The sequence below is a fragment of the Hydra viridissima genome, unplaced genomic scaffold, assembly GCF_058129835.1.
Source record: "Hydra viridissima isolate aposymbiotic clone 2 unplaced genomic scaffold, HvirCarnegie_v1 scaffold_1, whole genome shotgun sequence".
In the NCBI taxonomy this organism is placed as follows: Eukaryota; Metazoa; Cnidaria; class Hydrozoa; order Anthoathecata; family Hydridae; genus Hydra; species Hydra viridissima.
In genome coordinates this window covers 16,001,825-16,024,921 of record NW_028324300.1, presented here as the reverse complement: position 1 = coordinate 16,024,921, position 23,097 = coordinate 16,001,825, and the positions used below count along the sequence as shown (strand labels likewise).

General features: G+C 29.0%; 1 protein-coding gene and 1 pseudogene across 4 annotated transcripts; one reads left to right on the top strand and one right to left on the bottom strand.

Annotated features, from left to right (window-relative positions):
* Window positions 1-742: 742 nt before the first annotated feature.
* Window positions 743-1,289, bottom strand: LOC149893564 (uncharacterized; annotated as a pseudogene).
* Window positions 1,290-4,795: 3,506 nt separating this feature from the next.
* LOC145188359 (RAB11-binding protein RELCH-like) lies at window positions 4,796-22,147 on the top strand. 4 transcript variants are annotated; one of them, XR_016447658.1, is made up of 31 exons: window positions 4,796-5,094; window positions 6,286-6,378; window positions 6,504-6,578; window positions 7,493-7,527; window positions 7,610-7,723; window positions 7,925-8,074; window positions 8,173-8,261; window positions 8,372-8,831; window positions 8,913-9,002; window positions 9,160-9,272; window positions 9,450-9,540; window positions 9,617-9,688; window positions 9,788-9,928; window positions 10,131-10,295; window positions 10,635-10,773; window positions 11,406-11,444; window positions 11,778-11,943; window positions 14,160-14,254; window positions 14,872-14,897; window positions 15,026-15,120; window positions 15,868-15,904; window positions 15,997-16,082; window positions 16,230-16,336; window positions 18,369-18,468; window positions 18,579-18,661; window positions 18,809-18,872; window positions 18,974-19,112; window positions 19,204-19,320; window positions 21,409-21,497; window positions 21,592-21,656; window positions 21,914-22,147. XR_016447658.1 is itself a non-coding variant. In XM_090073133.1 (30 exons), the coding sequence occupies exons 1-30, from the start codon at window positions 4,851-4,853 to the stop codon at window positions 21,993-21,995; spliced, it is 3,366 nt and encodes a 1,121-aa protein (XP_089929259.1). In that variant the 5' UTR covers window positions 4,797-4,850; the 3' UTR covers window positions 21,996-22,147. The 4 variants fall into 4 exon arrangements, 3 of the variants coding, with proteins under 3 accessions (XP_089929266.1, XP_089929259.1, XP_089929274.1); XM_090073133.1 differs by lacking the exon at window positions 14,160-14,254 and having other exon boundaries at window positions 4,797-5,094; XM_090073148.1 differs by lacking the exon at window positions 14,160-14,254 and having other exon boundaries at window positions 4,809-5,094; window positions 8,927-9,002.
* The last annotated feature ends 950 nt before the right edge of the window (window positions 22,148-23,097 follow it).

Below are 23,097 nucleotides of genomic sequence, written 5' to 3'. Positions count from 1 at the left end.
CGCGTTTTTTTATCAACTTCGGATAAATTGAAGTAAGTTTTGAACAGTTTGTTTGATGCGTTTGTGTTCACCAGTCTTCGTCAGTAGTAGGGTAGACCGGGGCACATTGGCTCGCTTTTTTTTCTTTGATTCCTAACTTTTTCGCATTTCGTGTTTTATTTTGTTCCTTTATGGGAGAAGGTTGCTAAAACTATATAAAATAAAAAAATGTATTATTAAAAGCTTATATAAGTTTGTGAATATTTTTAAAATGCCTTATCGAAGGTGATGTTCCTTGGGCCAATGTGCCCCTTACTTGGGGTAAGTTAGCCCATGAGATTAGTTAGATATATATATATATATATATATATATATATATATATATATATATATATATATATATATATATATATATATATATATATGAATTATTTGGATCACCTACTTTGGTAGAGAATTGTTTTTTAGTATGTGTTTTGTTTTTTTTGTTTCAAAGCCCTTTCTCTTTTTTTCTTTTGATGTCTTCTGTTCATGTTTAAAATCTTTTTTAACAGGGGTATCTGTTAATACAACAGAAACTCGTTTCCGATTTTTAGGCCTATTTATTCTCTGTTTCTAGGCTTAGCTTTTTAAAAGGCTTTTCTTCTTCAGGAGATGGTAAAAGTAAAGGGTTAGGAGTGGTATCTAGTATTTCATTTAAATCTGGGAAGTTTTCTTCCATTGAAGTAGACACAGAGGCAATCGGTTTATTGAGATTTGTTTATTAGGAAGCATTGTAATCTGCAGTGGAGAAATCAACATCAGGATCTGGTCTATCTGATGTATACGATGGCAAAAAGTCACTTTCTGAAAAAATATCTCTGTTAAAAGGATAAACTCCCGTTACTAGGAAGCCACTCATTATGTTCCTTGGAGATATAGCATTAGGAAGTGTTGTTCTTACTCTACCAGGTACATCATAGATAATCATACGTTGAATGTTTACAGTTATCCACACATCACACGCTGAGTTAAAAAACTTTTTAAAAGGACTGTAAACACTTTTATCTTATGGCTACAGAGTGCTGGGGATAAAAGTGTGATCCCATTTTCTTGGTTGTTAAACAAGACAAGACAAGGACGGTTGTTTGAGCAACGTGTATGAGAGGCAAAATGTTTGATATATTTAAGAAAATTCTTCTCTGTCATCAATGGGCTGATCCATCACACCCTATGGTTCCATCACGAATAAAGTGGGACTTAAAGTTAACTCTCGGAAAGATAAAATATGGGAGCAAAGCTTTTCCAATCGCATTAACCGCCAAAGCCATTGTTTGTGCTGTGTCAACCTGCCCCATCGCCATGTTGAGAGTAAAAATTATTTTTTTCTAAACCCATCAACAGATACTGTGTAATATTGTATGTTAAAGTAATCCTCAGACTTTAAGCTTCTAACAAGATACTTACCTACAGCACTACTGTCGAAGAATAGTCAACACAAACACATCAAACAAACTGTTCAACATATACTTCAAATTATCCAAAATCGATAAAAACACACAACACTCCCAACTGTGCTTAGACATCTGTGATACTTTTGAGAAATGAGGGGAGGAGTGCTGCCGACCTTCCCCTAGATTCCTAGCGTGCCGAAGCGCATAGTCATAGAACTAACTCAAAAGGGCCATCCTGGCCCTAGGGCCAAAGTTCCCCGGTGTACCCTACCATAGTTTGAAGTTTAAAGTTTGAGGAATATTTGTTGATGGGTTGAGACACAAATCATTTTCATGCTCTAAACACGGCAAAATCATGCTCTAAACACGGCGATGGCGCAGTTTGACCCTGTATTAAAAATTTTTAGCAATCACAAAATATCTTGGAGAATAATTCTAATGAACTAATAGAAATTTAATAATATTTCTAGACTTTCATGTAAACATATAAATTTATTAGATATAAGGTAGCATACAAACAAACCAGACTCTGATGCCGATGTCTACTCTGCTGATTCTAACATTGTTAAACAAATCTCAACGAATTGGCTGTTCCTCTAATTCAAAAGAAAGAAGTTTTCCAAATTTAAATAGAATACCAGGAAAATAAAAGATAATAGACTTACTAAAGACTATTCTCTATGAAGTAGGTATTTCAAGGAACTCTAAAACCAGAAAAGTTCAATCTCATCAAACTGAGAGGATGAAACAAAACTAGAAAGATAAGGAAAACAACGTTGAAGATGAGAATAAGAATGATTTGTGTCTTAGATACCTCAAACACTTTTCATAAATCCTTCCAGGTACAGGGCGAATTCAAGCTGCCATCGGTGGGCACATGATTTACGTAAAAACGAATTCAAGGATCTATTTGATGAATGTTTGTACTGTAATAATCTTCAAGTCCCATTAGATGAAGACATTGACTAATCTGTGACCAAACATTACATGTTGTAACCATATTAAATAGTATGATAAAATAACCACTGCTGATTGATTTACAATTTTTTTCATCTTTCTTACCTCAAATTTACCAAAAAATTGTTTTAAGGGCAGATTTCCCCCGATCCATTGACCAATTTACCCCATGTATGGGACACATTGATCCAAGTAACCATACCTTAAACAAAGCATTGTAAAAAGTAAAAATTGTTTGGTATTTTGTGACATGATTTGTATAAATATTGTGACATGATTTACACAAAATTCAGTTGTTATAAATTTTATTTAGTACGTAAAGGGTGATTCATTTCGAGGTACTTTTTAATTTGGCGCCATGGCTGCAGGCTAAGGAATTGCAAAAAATTCTGTCATCTTTTTCTTTTTAGTCCGGCACAAATCCTACCAATTGTTCAGCTAAATTACGAAAGTCGACGGTTTACAAGGAATGTGTTTCGTGCACATTGAGCAATTTATGATCTATATAATCGACCAACTGAGCAGACAATTCGCTGCGCCATTGACAAATTTAGAACACATTTTTTACTGTTAAATAATTCACAGCAAAATAGGCCAACACGTAAAGAAGAAAATGCACCAGCAATAACTTAGAGTATACGTAATAAATATAATAAATCCATTCGGCGCCGTTTTCAACAGCTTGATACTTTTTATGCAACAACTTAGCGTTTTTTACATAAAGATCTTGGTTTAAAAGCATGCGAATTCAACTCGTGCAGCAATTGAAGCCAGATAACCTCCGAAATCGATGTCATTTTAGCCTTTTGACTTGAAAATTTTGAAAAATATCTTTTGTTTTCGACTAAAATTTTGTTCAACAATCAAGTGCATTTTTGGCTTAATGGATATATCAATGAAAAAATTTGCCAAATTTTAGCTGAAGACCGATCCAAAGAGGTTCAAGAGAGCCATTACACCCAGAATAAACAAGAGTTTGGTATGTCTATAAGCTAGTTTAATTATCGGTCCGTATTTTTTCAAAAAATTAGGCCAGTCTGAACGTATATGCCAATGGCGCCATGATTACTGGCTATTTGTTATCTGAAACTAAAGCACTTGATCTATCAACATTTGATTCCAACAAGATGTCTCAACTTGCCACTCTGCGCAAACTACCATGACTTTATTGCAAGGACACTTTGATGAACACTTAATTTCACTCTCTGGGTTGATGAATCGGCCGTTTAGATCTCGTGGTATTTCAACTCTAGACTTTTTCCTTTTGGATTGTGGAAAGTCAAAAGTCTATTTGGATAAACCACCTACAATTGAGGAATTGAAAGCTAAAATTACTTATTAAATTAAAATCGATCATGTGAACTGCGGTTAAATTACTGTAGAATTTTTTTTTTCAGCGAAGTTAGAAAAAAATATTTGATAGATCCTAGACTGCAATAATATTTCCCTGAATTAAATATGATATTTGAGGACAGGTTCAACTTTCATTTTGACGAATTTGAACTTGGCAAAATTGAAAAAGATACAGGAAATAGTTTTCAGCGTCAAAGGGTTCTTATCCATATGAAAAGCAGCTTAAAACTATTTGTGTTCGTATTTATAATATTTTAAACCTGCTACATTAATGCTATATTTGTAAGTGGAATTGAATTGTCTCTTATCGGGAAGCTGAATCATAAAACATCTGTGAATGCTAAAAGATAAAAAAAAAAAAAACAAACAAAAAAAAAAAACAGAAGGAAAAAGTAATCAAATGATTCCTCCTTAACTTTTTGATGACTATGATAGTTGATCAATTATAGCCGCATGAGATGCATTTAGTGGCAGGTTCTACAAACCTCATAAAAAAACCTCTTACCACATCTAATTGTCTAAAGAATGTATCCTGTAAGAAAATATCTCATAAAATCCTTCATTACTGGAGTTCTTTAAGTTTTTATAAAAGTTAAATAATTTATTGTGCATTTTTTTTTTGAGATTTAAGTAGCTAATTTCTTTTTTATTGATTTAAATGAACCTAACCCAATTTTCAGAGGCTAGTGAACTTTATGATTTCAATGCAAAAATCGAGCCCACATAATCCCCAATCGTTCCTGTTAGGTTTAATTGCTAACTCCACCAGAGTTAAAGAGATAATTTGTTTAATTATGCATATGAGAAGAAAAAAACAAGAACTTATGTTGTGCTGTGTGTATTTAAAATAGCAGCAAGGAGTATTAATTAGATATGGTCTACATTTCACTCCAAACCACACAAAGTCGAAACTTTCCTGTTGATAAGGTTTACGAAAAGGTTTCAAACGAGTTGTGGCAAATACAACGATTTTCAAAAATTTACAAAACGTACATTTTGTTTTTTTCAAAACAAAAAACAATACAATTTAATTTTTTTTTTCATTTTTCCCGATAACTTATCGAAATTATGCCCTCCACTCGCGTGTTTTTTGTTATTAAGAAAACCATGGTCAAGTAAACAACAAAAATGGCTGAAAAAGAAAATGGAAAGAATTCAGGGTTTAATCAAACTACCACCAAGACACAGCAGCAAGTTGAAGAAATAGATAATGTTGCTAAAATATTATTAGAGAGAAGATTTTTTCTCACCGCTTTAGAACTTCACACAGAATTAATAGAGTCAGGAAAAGGGTTGCCGAGGTTAAAAGAATTCTTTTCAAATCCAAATAATTTTGAATTCCAAGCTAAAATCGACTCTTTTGCTCTTTTACGTGAGTTATCCATTTTAACATATGTGATGTGATGTGTGTATATTTGATGTTAAGTATTGAAATATTAATGGAGTACATATTGTACAAGATAATATTTGTGCAATTAAGCTCAAGCCTAGTTTTTAGTTATTTTGATTTACTGCCTCGAAATAATGAAAACATGTGAAAAAAATATTCCATTAGGGAAATTAACTGATAATAATATTATCACACCTTTTTCACATTTCCAATTGAAATTCAGTCTAACCCTCCTTTAGTTCCAAGGCTTCTTTTCATCTGACTTCTCTTCTACTAATTTGACTAGGCCACCAGCTTGCTAAACTGAATCAGTATTTTTTAAAAGGGCTGATTTGACATTTTTTTTGAAATTCACTTTTTGTGTGTTTTGTGTCCTTCTATGATAGCTTCATCAGTTTATGTTAAAAATGTGTTTAAATTTTATCTTCTTACACAAATAAAGCCACTTGAAAGTTTTTGATTTTTTTTAAAAAAGGCAAGTTTGCTTCAAATACGCCTTTTTTTAAAAAATCACTCTCCAGCTGTATCGTATTTTTAGCCGCAAAATGCAGAAAATTTTAACAGTTTCGATTTCAAAATTTTTTTAAAAGGGCCAATTTTTCAAAATTTCATATATTAATTGTTAACAAATTAAATGTTATAACAATTATCAAAGTGTACTAAGATGTTATTCTTGCATATATTTTTTAAAAATGTATTACACAAATTCTGTATATTTAATATTAAAAGATATAAAGAGTTTTTTTTAGTTTTCTCAAAAACGGGTTTTGAGCAAACCAGCCCTTTTAAAAAACACTGATTCAACTGTAGAAAAGCTTTTTTAAGTTTGAATACTTTTCCAATTTAAAACCCACCTTCCTAAATCCAAAAAGTTGTGTTATCACAGAGTAAACAGAGTCAAAGGTCACATATCAAAGACTTCTTCTAAAAAGACTTTAGATCTGTCTTAAAGACGCAAAGTTCCCTTTGCATGTAAATTGATTATTATATTGTAAATTAGAATGCTGTAGAACAGAGTTATATTTGATTAGAATACTTTAATATACTAGATAATACTAGGAGCAATTTTTATCACCAACATCATCAACAATTTACACATATGTGTAACAAAGTATTGTTTGAATTTTAATATTACTAGTAAAAAGTGTTAAAATAAATAGTTTATTTTTTAAGGTAAAGCGCCAAGTGTCTTGACATTAGACTCAATTGATGATTTTGCACGTTACTCTGATGATGATGTACATGAAACTGATGAAAAGATTGCTGGTAAACTATTTACTTATCTAAATATTTTACTTAATTTTAAACTTTCAAAGAAAATTGTTTCTAGCACAATTATCTTTATTCTTTATAAAATATTTTATATACAAAATTTTTCTAAATTTTTGTAGTCCTTGAATTTGAGCTGCGTAAAGCAAAAGAAACAATTCATGAACTTCGTCAAACTGTAACTGAAATGACCTCAGGTGAGTTTAAACAGTTCTGTGTTTTTAGGAAAATTGTTTTAGAAGAAAAATAGGGCAATAAAAATTCTATTAAGGAGTGTGATTGTTGTCATCAACGTTGAGATAAATATAACACTGGTGATGCCATTTAAGTTTCAAAATTATTTGAAAATTGGATTCTGTTTAATGACTGAAGATTTGCTTCTATACAAAAACATATATATTTTTTTCTTATGACTTAATCACTCTGTTAACTATATCAATGCAAAAGAAATATCAGAGTTTGTTGTTAAACTATTAAAGTTTTAAATGATGATCAACTGTACTCTGCTGAAAGTGATTTTAAATGTACTTACGTACAGAAGAGTGAAAGTGATTTTAAATGTACTTACATACATTTAAAATCACTTTCACTCTGCTGAAAGTGATTTTAAATGTACTTCTCGAGGTCTTTTCTTGAGGTTGTTTCTCGAGGTCTCATATACTTAAATTTGATAAAACGTAGTGAGACTATTTGTAGATATATGATAAATAGACTTTTTTATAAACTCACAAATTCTCCATATTTTCCCAATAGTAATAAATCCCAAGTGTTAAGTCCTTTTTTTTCAATACATTTTTTTAAACTTGGCAAATTTAACTACATGCAACATGAAAAAAATGTAAAGTATATTTGTAAACAAAAATTTATTTACAATTTTGTTTACAAATATATTTTATATCTTTATTCCATGTCTACTTATCAATATAAAAACTATGTATTTTTTTTTGTTTTCACTCATTTGTTTAGTATTTTATTGGTAATTATAGTTAGTAAGAGTTGAAACCCATACAATAATACCATAATCCGACTATAATTTTTATATTTATATTGTTATTATTATTTACATTTTGCAAATATTTTTTTTGTGAGTGAAAATACTTTAAACTTTTAGAATCAAAAAAGCACACTGTAAATGAAGGAAAGGATGTAAGATGCATATTATATGTATCTATATATATATTTTTTGGATAAGTTTGTATTGTTCTTAACTTCCTTGATTACATCTTAGTCTAGTGCTAATCAATTTGAACTTCGAACTTTGAATTTTTTGGTTAATGAATATCTTCTGAGATATAACCACAAGCTAACCTCTATAACCTTTGCAGATGAAATTGGTGATCAGGTGTGTTTAATTTTTATTTTGATGGATATTTTGATAAAATTAATGATTGAGCTCATCTATTGAATTTTATGTTGATATTTTACAAACTGTGAATGTGTAAGCATTATTGTCATCAGCATAAATTCACATCACTTTTCTTGTGTTACATTTTAGCTAATGTATTAAAAGTATTTATTTATTTTTTTCATTAAATGATTTCAGGATTTAGATGACTGGGAAGATGTGGGTTTAAATACTGCCCAACCTCCTGATTTGTTGCATTTATTTCGTGATTTTTCGCATCATGTTATAAATCCGGAATCAAGGCATTTAGAAGAACTTCGAGATATGCAGAATGAAGTTGATTTATTGGTATGATTGTTCAATTGTTGTTCAGCTTAAGAGTTTGCATCCCAAAAATCACATTTTTTAAATTCATTTGTGAAATTAACAAAAATTTTCTTACGTAGAGTTCAAGATGTGAAGAGCTGAAGTTGCAAATTAAAAAACTCAACCAAACCAACAGCAAACTCATGTTTGAAATAGATGAGCTCAACAGGTTTGATTTTGTTTTAGTTTTTGTTTTAATTTAATTTTGTCTTAAGCTGTTTGTTAAAACAAGTCTGATTAAAAAGGTGCATAGCTGTTGTTTTGATTTTATTCATCCAGGAATCTTATTATTGCAAAAGAAGAATCAGCTTTAAATTTAAAAGCTTCTACAAGTGACAGCAATTTTGAGAAATCTGATCTTGAAGAAGGAAAAAATGTTTCTGAACTTACTGAACAAAATAGTTTAAAAACTGCAGCAATAAAGACAGGAGAAACTTTGTCTAGTAATGCAGATGAGTTAGAGCAGTATAAAGTTAACATGACTTATCAAGCATCAGATTCTCAGACAGCACTACACTCAACAGAAAGTTTAAAATCTTTTTCAAGCTTTGGCAGCAGTTTTGAATTGGAAGAAAACACTAAAGATGAATCTAAGCATGAATTTTCAGCAAAAGTTCATATTTCAAGGATAAACTGTGGTAGCCGACTTGTTTCACCACTATTCCTCGAAGTGCTTTTTGCAACAGTTAAAGGGAGCGCAGAACAAAGCAGTGCACAATCGTCCACACATTCAAAACAGGTCAAATGAATTTTATTTTACCAAATATGTTTAAATCAGCAATCATTTTTATGTCAATGTCAGTTTTTTTTACTGACTTAGGTTTCTTACTCAAGCTCTGCATCACCTGTAGAGGTCATAGCTAGTTCACTTCCTCAAATTGTTCCAAATGTTTTACTTAATAAACGTGAGGTTAGTTTTTAAAGGCATTTATTATTGTTAGTTTTTTTAATGAAAAATGATTCAAAATGAAGTGATGATAAATGAAACATATAAAATATAAAAGCCGTTAAAATGTTAAAAAGTCTAAGAAAATGGATGATCCGTGTTTTTTTTTAAATTTTAACAGGAGTTGATTCCACTCATACTGTGTGCTGCTCGATATCACCATGATTCAAAAGTTCGAGATAACCTTCTGCATATGCTTTTTAATCTTATTAAAAGACCTGAGTATGAGCAGAGGTTTGCTACTTAATGTTTAAAAAAAAGATTTTTTTTGTTTGTTTTGCACTCTTTTTATTAAAAGAATAAACTTTAATAAAAAATTTAATTTAGAATTGTTTATTCTATCACAATAAATGAATTTTAAAAATTAATAAAAATAGCCAATATATTAGCTTTGTTAAAATATTTTGTTAGGAAAATTATTATTGATGGTTTTGTTGAGTTTGCTGGCAGTGCAGAATCAGCCCGAATAGAGTCAGAGCTTTTACCTCAATGTTGGGAGCAGGTAGTAACCAATTCATGAAAATGTTTATTGGATAGTTTAGGTCTTTTTTTGAACAAATGTTTTCTTTAATTCATAGATAAATCATAAATTTCCAGAAAGAAGATTGCTTGTTTCAGAGACTTGTGGATTTATCTCACCGTACCTTCCAGTGAGTGTGCTCATTCTGCACTTTTTTTTAGAATTTTTTAAAATTGTCACTTTTTAGAATTGTTAAAAATGTTTAAACACTGTTATAAATATTATCTAGGTAGAAATTCAAGGTTCATTGATTTTTTCTATGCTTTCACAAATGTTGCAAGATGACCGAAGTGAGATTGTTCGTAACTCTGTAATTAAAAGTTTGGCAATTGTAATAAGTGCTATTACAGATACCTCTAAATACATGCAGGTTTACATTACTAAAACAATTTTAACATGTAAAATTTTTTATTCATTTCGTTTTTAACTTTAACATTTTTTAACAATAAAAATAACAATAGAGAAAACAATAACAATAACAATAACAATAATAAATAATAATAATAAATTTATTGTACATCCTTTATTGTATTATACAATTTTAGAATTAGTTTATTACTTAAATTTTTCAGGCTTATTCTTTGTTTGAATGTGGTCTACTGGATATTGTTGATGAGGTTGTTTCAACCACAAAGAACATTTTGTTACCTGCTCTTTCTATGTGGGCATGTGAAATTAACAAACTTCAATCTCATTTTTTAACAGACCTTTTCAAAAAGTGCAAAATGGCTTTGCAGGTTTGTACTCTTCATATTAATATTGTTTGTAATGTTATTTACATGCCCATGTTTTTAGTAACACCAGGGCTTTAGTAACTATAAAATAGTTATAAAAGCCCTGGTGTTACTAAAAACATGGGAGCTAAAAACCTATAAAATAACATCAAGATTTGGTTATATGAAGTGAGAAACTTACATCAAAATTGTAAAAAATTATAAAAAGAATTTCTTTTAAATGTTTGCTTATAATAAGTGATGCAATTTTAAGATTTAGCAACTTTTAAAGAAGATAAAATGTTGTTTTAAGTTGATATTTATTTTCAAAATTATAGTTAAAAACTTCTATTTTTTTGTTAGAATTGGCAAGAATCACGCTTATCTGAAAATACTAACGATGCACATATGATATTATTAGAGTCTGAAAAAAAGTATAACAATTATATGGATTGCTTAGTGAAGACAGTATCTATTTTATTTGTTGACTGCATCATAACAGGTATTTATATTTTAACATATTAAAGTTTAAGTTCATTTCATATACTCTAGTTCAGAAATTGCTGTTTCTTCCCTGAGGTGTTCACTGCTTAGTCTTGACCAAGCAACGCAAAAACATTTCCAAATAAGATAAAATACTCATATAATAAATATTCATAAATATTTAATATTATTATATTATATACATAATAATTATTATATATATAATTATTATTACACATAAATATTCAATCTCAGAAGTTTAGTTAAAGGTGGAAGGAAGAAGAGGTGAGAAATTTTACAGCTGTTTTCTGCAATCAATGAATTTTCTTATCAATTACTTTTAAGTTAGGAAACTATTGTTAAATACTCTTCTTACGCCAAATACATTTATTCTCAGAGTTTTTTTCTTTGAACGGAAAAAGTAGTTACTAAAATCCAAAGCTCTAACTATTTTCGTTTTTTATTTTTGTTTTATTAAAATGCAACGCCAAAAAAGCTAATTGTTGAATATAAAATAAAATGCAACGATAAAAGTTGTATTTGTAAACAATTAGCATCAACCTAAGTTTACTGTTTGTTTATTTTTTTATTACCGTTTCTTTTTTCTCATTTTTTACTAAAAATATTTATAATTTATCTCATTATTTAAAGGTCCTTTTGAAATATCGAAAGATTGCTCTTCTTTATCAGGTAAAATAACTATGCTGGTTAATTTAACAATAGTAATTTATTTATTTTGCGGTTTAAAGTGTGATTTCAAATATTTTAAAATTATCTTAACAAAGTAATAAGTCAGTGTTCGTTTATGTGATTTTGTTATAGCTTTAATTTATATTACTGGTGATTTTTAAATAAGAATAAATATATTTCTTTTCCCCATGTCATGTCATGTTTGATTTAATGTCATAAAGAGAAAGTTGCATCACAATATGCTAATTTATTCATGTATGTTATGCTAATTTATTCATGTATGTTATGGGAGTTTGTGTTTTCATATTCACTGGGTTTTGTGACTTTTATTAGAGGATCGCCTACCATTCACAAAAAACAGTTTATTTAATGTGCACACAATTCTGGGAGATGACCTGAAAATTAGTAGGCTAGTCAGACAGTTTGATAGTGCATTTGATGGTGAATCTACAGATGCTTTAACACCCTGGGAACAAATCCAATGGGTTTGTGATGTATGGTGAGTATTTTATTGTGTTTTTTTAAAATTTTATTTTAATACCTATTTTAACCTCGCATTTAATTTGTGTTGAACATTGATAATCATAATTTTTATAGGAAAAAAACTATGAACACATATTTCTTTCTTTTCAATTAAAAGCGAAAAATTTGCTAGTTCAATTTTCTTTTAAAGTTTGAATGGTTTTAAAAAAAATTATTTCCTTGTTTTTTTTTTTTGTTTTTGCAAACCATCATAATAATCAAGCATGATGTCCATTATAAATTTTTTTGCTTGATACAAAAAAAGAAAGAAAAAAAAAATCTACAACTTGTTTGTAACTTTAAAAGTTCGTTAAACTTTTTTTAATTTGAGTTTTAGCAAGCTTAAGATACCAGAATAAGTAATTTAGAATGGTTTATGTACAAAGTTATTAATTAGTTTCTGTTCTCTTTTTAAATCAACTACTTTTCAAAATAAATTAACAAGTAATGCTAATTATTTTTGTTTTTACACAGACGTTTTTTAAAAGGATTTGAAAGTTAAAATACGAAGACATAGGCCTAAAAGTAGTAGATATGAGTGATAGCTTATAGACAATCTTAGCAATAGATAAATGACAAGAAGGTTATTAACTTCTGGGTATTCATTAGAAATACTCTTTAAAAAATGAAATGCAACAAGAACATTCAGTATCATTATGGATTTAAAAAGCGCCAAATGTTTTTTGAAATATGAAAATTTCAGTTTGGAGCAGCATTAATGGTATAATTTCAGAGAAGTAGAAAAAAGTATTTCTTATTGAGGGAAATCAAGTTTGAAGTAAAAAATAGGAAATGCAAAATATTGATCAAAAGATTTAAATCTGAAAAGTGCGGCAACTTGTCATACCAAAATTGCAAAGTAGAGGCTGCAGCATTGGCATTGGGACTGCTCCAATTTTAATGAATTAGGTTAGTGTAACATATATGTACAACAAATCTACATAGAGATGCTAGAAAACAACATGATTCCATCAGCAAATGTGCCAACTAATTATATTGAGTGGTAGAAATTATAAAAAGATGGGGTCCTTGCTAACATAGCTTGCACAATGGATAGAAAAGTATGAAATCAATTTAATATCCTGGTTTTTACCACTATTGCTCTTTTTTTGCTTTATTTTCTTACCTACAAATTTGTAATAAATTTGTAGATAAGAAAATAAAGCATTTTAATGCAATATTGTTGATGCATGACTTGATGGATAACATGATGGATAACATGTTGATGCATGATTGTTATTGTTGTTGACTAGTCTTAGAATTAAGTCAATATCTTAACTGTTTCATAATTTTTGATGTTTTAAACAATCTTTTTTTTAAGTAAAGTCAGTTTTTTTGTTAACCCTGTAAATGTTATTTAGAACAACTGGTTTGGTATTATTAGGGATTAGTTTGATTTAATTGATAATCTTCTATTTTTATTATGTAATTTGTTAATTTAATATAAAAAATTTAAGGTTCGTCTGGGTTTTATTAATTTAAAAAAGAATTTCTAATATAGAGGGATCCTTTTACACAAGTTTAAAAATTTTGTGGCCTCAATGTCTGGTTAGTACTGCTATAAAATATTTAGATCTATAAGAAAAAAAAGTAATAAAAATAGAAATTTTAAATAAACATAAAGTTATAAGAATAAATATTTTGAACAAATAAATTGTCATAAATTTCAATTTTAAGAGCATCCTGAATTATGGTCAGATAAAGAATTACTCAACAGATTTTTTTTGTTTTTTCTAATCTTTTGAAGAATGGTGAATAGTTGAGATCAAGGGGAACCTTATACTTCAACAATATTTTGGTGTGAGAATTACTTTTTTTCATTGATTTTAGTTTTTTATGCATAGAACATATATATTGGGCTAAAGAATATTTTTAAAAATTGGAAAAACAAATAAAAGCAGTATAAAAGAAGAGTCTTTGGCAAAGTTTATTAAAAATTATCAATATGACAAAAGATATATTGATGGTTATTGAGAAAATGATCAGAACAACTAATGCAATAACAAAAACAATAACAAATAGCATTTGAAAGCTAAAGTAAGTGTGATTTGAAAAAGGTGATGTTTTTAAAAAGAAATTAAATATATCATTTTCTTGTCTTAGAATAATATATTATTCTATAATTTTACCTTATTACAAAGTTATTGAAATGTATTGCTTGTAAGTTACAAGTGCAAGAGTTGTTTATTCCAGGTGAAGCATCACAGAAATTAGGCAATCTGAAAAAGAGAACATGCAGCAAGAATAACTTGAAGAAAAAATCTGCTTTGGGATCTGGATGACACGAGGTTTGAATGACAAGAGTTAAAAGAATGTTTTTGTATTGTCTTTGGATTTGTATATGCAAATGAGGGAAATGAAGACCAATGATTTTATTCAAGAAGAAATCTAAAGGATGCTGGTTCAGCAGATGAATATTAAGCTTATTTAGGTCATTAGGGTTATCAAAACAATGAAATCAAATCTAGAATAATCAATTGTTAAATTAGAAAAAAGGAACCATTATGTGGATGTCTAACTGTTTGCACTTGTGTAGGGAACTGAATTGTCTTTTATCTTGAACTTTGTTTCATGCTTTTTTGTTTGACAGTGAATATAAAAAGTCTGTATTAAGAAAATCTGCACTAAAGCTCATTTCTGGCAAAAATTTCCTAAAGCAACAAAATAATGCCTGATATCAAGGAGTAAAGTGATGTTTCATTGGTGGAAAGCAACCTTAAAGTGATGTTTCATTGGTGGAAAGCAACCTTAAGAGGGTTTATTCGAACTCACTACTGATCCTTTTTTTTGTATTGTGTTAATGATATAAGTTTAAATCCTTAATGATTTTTTTTGCCATTAATTTAAAATGATAAAATAACGGACATTTTTTATGAAACTAACTACTAAGAGTTTGTTCTTTTAGTTTGTCTGAAGTTTGCGAAATGTGTGGTAAGGTTTTCATCTCTAAAGTTTTTTAAATTATGTTTTTTTGTGACACAGTGTTAATTTGATTTGATTATTATGATGATATATCAGAAAAACTGAAATTTAAAACTACGTTCTTTACTGTTTAACAGGACTGATGTTCTATAGTACGCATTTAATCAGTCAACTTATTGGTTTTATGTTTGCATTATGCCAAACCTTTGGGAAGCAATTCACTACCTCGAAGGTACTTTTTCAATATAACTTTAAATTTATTACTGTGCTGGACAGAACTAAGGTCAGTTACAGACAAGCAGCATTTATGATTAGGGCCTCAGTAATAAGTCTAATGGTGGATATCAATTCCTTAGCATGAAGTTGTATTGGTGATAGCTAAAAATTGCAACTAACCTAGATGATATATTCTATGATATTAAGGCTTGCTCCAAAGCAAACAAGGTGCTATTATTGATTACTGTATCTTTGAACATATTACTGCATCAATGTATATTTGACTGGAAACTTTTTGCGCATGTAAATATAAAAATTACATTAACAAATGCATTCATAAACATAAATAATATTCTTTGCTATATTGCTTTATTTCCTATATTTCATACTAACATCTCATAATGATTATAAATCATAAGTCTTTTTTAAAATAAACTAGAGTACAAAATGTTACTGGCTGGTAACTTTAGCATGCCACTGTATTCATATACACACACACGCACACACATATTCCACAATAGCTTTAGACATCAGTTAGATAAATAACAAACTTTTGTTTAGTTGTTAACAAAATTGTGTTTGCTAGGATGTGTCACTGTTTGCCGATTACAGTAATGTCTAATTATCTAAAAAGATCTCAATCATGTTCAACCTCACTTTGAAATAACTTTTAAATTGGATCATTTAGAAGCTCTATCTTTTTTTCATTAAGTTTTTTTCATTTTTGAATCATCTCTAAAAAAAAAATTTCCTTTTTTCTCAGGTTATTCCTTTTTTTGAAAAGCGGATGAGAAATACAGGTAAATTTCGCTACTTTAACAGAATTAAATAATTCCTTTCAAAGATTCAGAATTTAATTCTAAATAATGTTCTCATTCCTTTTTGTCACCAGGTGCTGATTTTCTTAACAATACTCCTCCTGTTTGTTCTCCATTGCTAACAGTATTTTTATGTGGTGTCCTTCCTGTCTTTAAAGGGGTATGCATATTTACTAAATGATTGAATAGTGTTATAAGTCCAATTGCTTTTTTATTGATTTTTTTGTTGAATTTTGTTAGTTGCAGGTTTTAATATAACTTATGACAGAATGTTTGCTTTAGTAGCTCATTATTACTTTACTTTTAGAGTGAACAAGCCGGTCGACTGTGCACATTTATTAAGCAGTGTTTATTGACAATATCAACACAGTGTCTATCTCCTCAGTTTCTAATTTTATCTTTTAATATTTTAAGGTATGTTGCAATAAAGTTTTCATGTACAGGGTGTTTGTTAAGTTGGTTTAAGTCTGATGAAATATAGTTAAATAAAGAAATAAGATAATCGGTTTATATATCATACCTGGGTTTTTGGAAAAATTGTCCAATACTGTTTCACAAAACTGCACTCGTCTATTAAAGTTGTCTTCACTAAGCTCTTGGACTTTACTTGGTCTGAAGGGTCGAAGACCTGATTCTTTAATGACATTGTAATAGCTTATCTGTTTCATGCCCAGAGCTGCAGCGCCCTTTCGAATTGAGAGAACGTTCATTTTCACAAGTTGCTCAGTCACTCTTTTGACTGCCTCTTCTATCCCAGCTGAGCAAGGCCAGCTCAATCTCTCTTGATCATGAATGCTGCTTGTCTCCTTAAACTTGTCAACCAACTTTAGAAAATCTAGCTTGGAGGGTGGCTGCATGCTGAGCTGTTTTCTCCACTCTCATTTAACTCTCGTCAGAACTCTCAAATTTGGCATAGAGGAGAATAACTTTAATTCTCTCTTCAAGAGATATTTGGTAGCTCATTTTTTTTCCGAAATTAAATTTCCTAGAATCAAACTTTAAAACATATACTACTATTTAAATGGATAAATTATTGTAATGAGGAGAAATTTTTAATCAAAGACTTAAACCGACTTTATGAACACCCTGTATATTATTTCTTGTGATATGTAATTTGTAACAAATGTTATTGAATGCTACATGTGTTATTATTTTTAGTAGATATATAAAAAAACATACTGAAAATGTAAAAAAAAATTAAAAAATAGGTACACAAAGTTTTAAGTTTGATTTCTCTTCCTGTCACTTCCCCAATCTTTGGTATCATTATCAATTAATCTTAATTTGTTTATTTTCTAAAACATGTCAACATCTTCATATAAAGCTGTAAAAAAAAGTTTAGTCACATTTAAGGATTTTTTGGGGAAGTTTTACAGCTGTTAAATGTACATAGATATTCAAAAAGTAGTAAGTGAAGCAATAGCACTAAGTGGGGAGATAATATGTATGAAGGATGGCTTCAGTTCTACCAATAGAGAAATAGCAAGATTATTAGTTTCAAAGAATTGTGTCAAAATTACTCTAAGAAAATAGGTTATCCTAAAAACATTATAGAGTGTGAGAACAGTCTTATACTTTCAAATGAGAGCTAATTCAGGGGTAAACTATTAGGGGCTTATGAGAAGCTTTAACAAAAATAGTGTAAAACATTTTTTCAAATACGGTATACAATATTTTACTTAGGAAAAATATTAGTGTATATGTAGCTGTTGGAAAACATACTTCCATAATTAGGTTCAAAAAATGTGGTGAAAAGGATTGTTAGGTCAATGGACTAGCAATAAACTGGAAAATCCAGGTTCTCATGAAAAGTTTCAAATGCAGTATAAAAGGCATAAAAATAGTTTTGTCATACTAAGGTTGCATTGTAACTGGTGTTGCAGCAAAATTTACGTTAAATCATGTTGGTTATCATGTTGGTTATCATGTTGGTTATCATGTTGGTTATCATGTTGGTTATCATGTTGGTTATCATGTTGGTTATCATGTTGGTTATTATGTTGGTTATCATGTTGGTTATTATGTTGGTTATTATGTTGGTTATGTAATGCAAGTATAATATGTTTATTCATAATTTTTCATATTTCTTTTACACCTAAAAACATGTCCATGTTTTTATATTTGTGCAAACTTTTCCTGCAACACCTGTTTATTTTTCCTGCAACTCCTATTTATGGTAAGAGTATTGGTATTTGGAGTGCTCTGTGGAGTAAAATGTATCTTATCATCAAATATGGTTGAGTCAATTAAAACATCTACAGAGAGAGATTAAGCAACTGTGTGATTCTATCAGTAATTATGCTAAATATGCTAAATCACCTAAGTATTAGATGTAAGAACAATTTTTCTTTTGAAAAGAAGGTCAGTACCGTTCTCATTTTACAAAAATTTAAAAATAAAACTGCACTATATGAAAGTTAAAATGTAAATATATGCTCTTTATCAGCAAAGACAAGTTACATCATACTCCATTACTTGATATGCTACGCGAATTATTAGTTTATCCGGTTTCTGAAGTTCGAATATCTACAGTGTCTCTCCTTGAGGTTGGTTTTTTTACTTTTGTTTATTCATTTTTTTCTTTTAGTTAAGAGTTTTGATTGATAACTTGATTAAATAGTAATTTGGTTGGCTGTTACTATTTTAAGTGCTTTAGGTTTTAGCAAAACACATAAGTAATGAGCTTTTGGTATCTCAAGTTGCTGCAGCAATCATCACACTTACAAATGACAGAGACTTGTAAGTTTTTTCTTTATTTTTTGCTGATTTTTCTTTGTGCCACATTCATTTCATTATATTACATATAGCAAAAAAAGGACTTTTTATAAATTTTTTTGGATTTAAACTTTCTTAGTAAATATGTTTTAAAAATCTCTTAATATTTAGGTCAGTTCGTTTAGCTTCTATCCCTGCACTTGTGTGTATTGTTGAAAGTGCACGTGATAAATTAGTGAGTTTTTAAAAAGCTTGATGTGATGTTTTCAAAGTCCTGTTTAAAATTTTTTTCCATTTTTGTGTGATCTATGTTAATGTTTTTGTTTGTTTGTTTAGATACTGGATAAAATATCATTACAGTTACAAAACCTACTAGACGATGAACATCTACAAAAAAACACTGATTTTCTAAAAGTTGTTGTTCAAGCTATTACAAAAATGATTTCAAGCGCTGATGTTAAATTCAGAGATGAGTGTCAGTGATCTTTTATCAACTATTTATCAGTGCTGTTTTAAAATCATCTTTTATTTACATTATCTTCTATTTATTTAGTTTTTTGCTTTAGTTTTGTTGCCTCGTTTGAAATTTATCAGTGAAATAAATCAGCAAATCCAAGATTCAACAGATCGCCTAGAGGTCATTGAAGAGTTGATATCTTCTCAAAATGCTGCTTTATGTTGCTGTATCTTTTCTAATTTATTTGTCTATCTAATGCTCGGTTTCATTACTTCATATGAGCTGTCCAGTAATAAAGCAAACAAGTTTAGGGAAACTGTTTAATGACAATTAATGTTATTTAGAAGGTGGGCCAACTTGGCGTGATTGATTTAAAATGCATACAATTTTCGTATGTTCTTTTTAAATGAAAGTTTAATTTATTAAATTGTTTTTAGCCTAATTGTGAAACCTAAAATCCCTTTAATTTCTTGCTGAAAGCTAATAGTAAGTAAAAAATGAGTTAATTTATATATATATATATAAAAAAAAGTTCTTAAGTATTTTACAGTACGCAACATTTCCGACTCTAAATTTTGCTTTTTTTTTCTTCCGAACTGTGAGTTGTTCATGGTGGCCATGTAAAATTTACATTATCTAAAATTATTTGGCCATCGAAAAGTACTCGAAGAATCATCATTGTCGCTCTCGTGGCATGAGTTGTAGCTCCATCTTGCTGGAACCTTATGCCCTTTATTCCAAACAGTGCATTTGAACGGGTGTAGTTTACACTGTTGCACCTCTCTAGGACTCCCCGTAAAACAAACTCTGCAGTTCTGTTTACTGAATTCCATTTAAATGAAAATGTCACATCGCTCATAATGAGATAATTAAAGAGTTGATATTGTCGGTCGCAAGTTGAATGAATTTAGAGGCATATTGTAGTCGTTGTACTGCGCCCCTCGGCAAAAATTCTTAGCCCGAGTGAATTTTAGGGAAAGGATTATAGGGAAACATACTCTGATCAAAATTTTCAAATTTCAAAAAAATTTTTTTTTTCGCCGTTCTGTTTTTTCATTGTTCTGTAAATTTAGTCATTGTATCATTTCTTTTGTGACGTTTCCAGAATATTACAGCATTTAACTGATTTATTGAAACAATGTTAATATTTTATAGTTAAACTTTAAAATTATTGCTTGTAAGAATGTTTAGTTATTTTATAAAACACGTTGTAGCGGTGTTCTGAAGATACCCAATGGAGTACCATGTCAACAAGTAGATACCGATCATAGTTAACACATTGGCCTCCACAGCTATTTATTGCAATTAGGTTGTTTAACATTTGTTCGTAGCAAAAAGTCAGCAGTGAGTTTCTGACTGTATTTTCTTAGTGTTGTAATAAAAGATCGCTCGAGAACAAAATAAATTTTAACATATTTGACACGTGACACGTGACACGTTCTTTAATTGAGTGTAAAAACTTTTTAAAGTTTTTATAACCCTCTTTATAAAATCTGGATAAAGAAAAAAAGAAATATAAAATTTAAAAATAAGAAAGTTATATATATATTTTAAATCAGTCAGTACAGGTTGGCCCGCCCTCTATAATAAGTGATATTGTGTATGTATGATAGCGAACTCGTATTCATGAATAACGGGACACATATTTCAGTTTCCCACACCTCTGTTCTTATTGCAAATTATGAAAAATTTGTCTCCTTAAATCAATAAAAATGAGATTCATTTTGACTTATCAAAAGTGATTTAATATTTTGATATTTAACAAATTTGGTATTTTTCTTGTCCGTTATTTAACAGAGAAGTAAAAAGTTTAGTTTTAAAATTTCTCACAATTTTTGCAATTGGAACATTTTAAAGTTTAAGTTTAATAAAGTTTAGAGACTGAGTAAAGACAGTCTTTCATAATCTGCAATGTTTGTGCTATGAGTGATCTAATAAAGTTTCATGTTTTATCGCATAAAGGTTTATGTTTTATCGCATATGATAAGCAATGTTGGCTTAACAATAACTGAGAAGAATTGATAAAGACTTGTAACTATATAAGGGGATGAAAAAGTTATATATGATGTTATAATATATATATATATATATATATATATATATATATATATATATATATATATATATATATATATATATATATATATATATATATATATATATATATATATATATATATATATATATATAATTTTAATGTTTTAAATGTTATCAACATTCTATGAAGCTGCTACAAGTTTTGTAACAACAACTAAATATTATTTTTATGTTTAAAGAACTACAGTGTTTTATGTTCCTTTATTTAAAATGTCAGATTTATCTCGAGAAATAATTTCAAGTTACATCTTACCAATCTTACGTCTCCTTGAAGTGGACTTGAAAAATGTGTCACCTGAAACCCTGGTAAATTTAGTTCCTAATAAGAGATACCCGAGCATTTCGTTGATGTTTGCAATCCTAAGTACTCGTGTTTAACTTTTCGTTGTCCCGATTTTAGGACTCCGTCGTTTTAATGATAAAAGATGCAGAGAATAAATGTGACGATGACAAATCTTCAATGAGGTGTGGTATATTTTATGACATGGAATTTTATTTGTGGTTTTGAAAATTTGAAAAGAAAAGATGTAAAAATGAATGAGCCAAGTAAGATGTTGAGAAAAAACAGAATCGTGAACGCGGAGCCGACCATTCCATTTAGTTTTAAATTATCAGTCACCCGAACGGGTTTATTTACGTATGAAATCGTCAAAGGATATTTGTTCATTAATTTGTAAACTGAACCAAATTAACTTTTGGTAAACTACTATTCTTTCATTTAGCTCTGGAATCGCATCAAGCGCCTCGTCCAAGTTGTTTGGAAATATTTCTTCAAGATTTAAAAAGAAAAATAAAGAAAAGTAGATATATTTAAGTTTTTGCCTGTGAAAATGTTTATATGGATTTGTGTGAAAAATCTTGTAATAATATTTTTATTTTTATATTAAATGTTTGCTTTTTTTAAATTAATTTTTTTGTAATCTCAAAAGTTTTTTCCGATATTTATGCTATTTGTTCTTCGAGTTTTTATTTCGTTACACCATAAACGCAGTTTACTCGACGTGTTAATCGTTACAAAATAATATTTAGATCGCGATTCGTTTCTAAAACAGACTTTCGTTTCGTTGGCATGAGCGTATACACGATCGTAACATTGTTCAGAATTCCTATTAACAATTGTTAAACATCGCTGGGGGGGGGGGGGGGTGATTCTAAAAAGATATGAAAAGTTTATAAACAACTTTGATAACATTTATTATCAAAAAAAAATGATGCATGCAAAATATTTTCGTAAACTTATCTGCGTATTTAACATTAAATAACCTTTTACTAAGTTGACTAGAGAATACATCCGAGCAATAGTAAGAAAATTGAATTTGAAGCATGAATTTTTTGCTATTAAATATCTGTGAGCCTTCCAAATATTATCATTAAGATATAAAATTCGATTATAAACCTATTATAAAACACTTTTCATGTTTAAAAATTGAAAAAAAGTTAGTTGAAAATACTTTCAATACTTCTTTTCAACTCCTTTCTCTCATTTTCTTATTGTGCTCGTTCACTTTTCTTTTCAAAATCACAAATAAAATTTTGCACGACGAATTAAATAGTTGACAAAGCTTCTGGATGCATAAAACAAACGTTGTTCTTTTCTTACTATCGTACAAGTCTCATTTCTCATGCTATTAAAAAATGCCACTCTTCAACGAAGATTTGAATTAAGAATTTAGTAAAGTTTAACTCAAAAGTGCAGTAAATGAACTTGGAACTTGAGAAATGATCATTTTACAAAAACACATTATTATTACTATTGTTATTATTATTAATACTATTATTGTTACTACTACTTCTACTACTACTACTACTACTATTCTTCTTATTATTATTCTTCTTCTTCTTCGCCTTCTTCTTCTTCTTATTATTATTGTTATTATTATTATCATTATTATAATTGTTATTATTA

Coding starts and splice junctions, on each gene's coding strand:
- LOC145188359 (XM_090073133.1), top strand. CDS start 4,851: ATGGCTGAAAAAGAAAATGGAAAGAATTCAGGGTTTAATCAAACTACC. Junction 9,929..10,130: donor ATACCTCTAAATACATGCAG/GTTTACATTACT, acceptor TAAATTTTTCAG/GCTTATTCTTTGTTTGAATG. Junction 15,121..15,867: donor AGCAATTCACTACCTCGAAG/GTACTTTTTCAA, acceptor CTTTTTTCTCAG/GTTATTCCTTTTTTTGAAAA.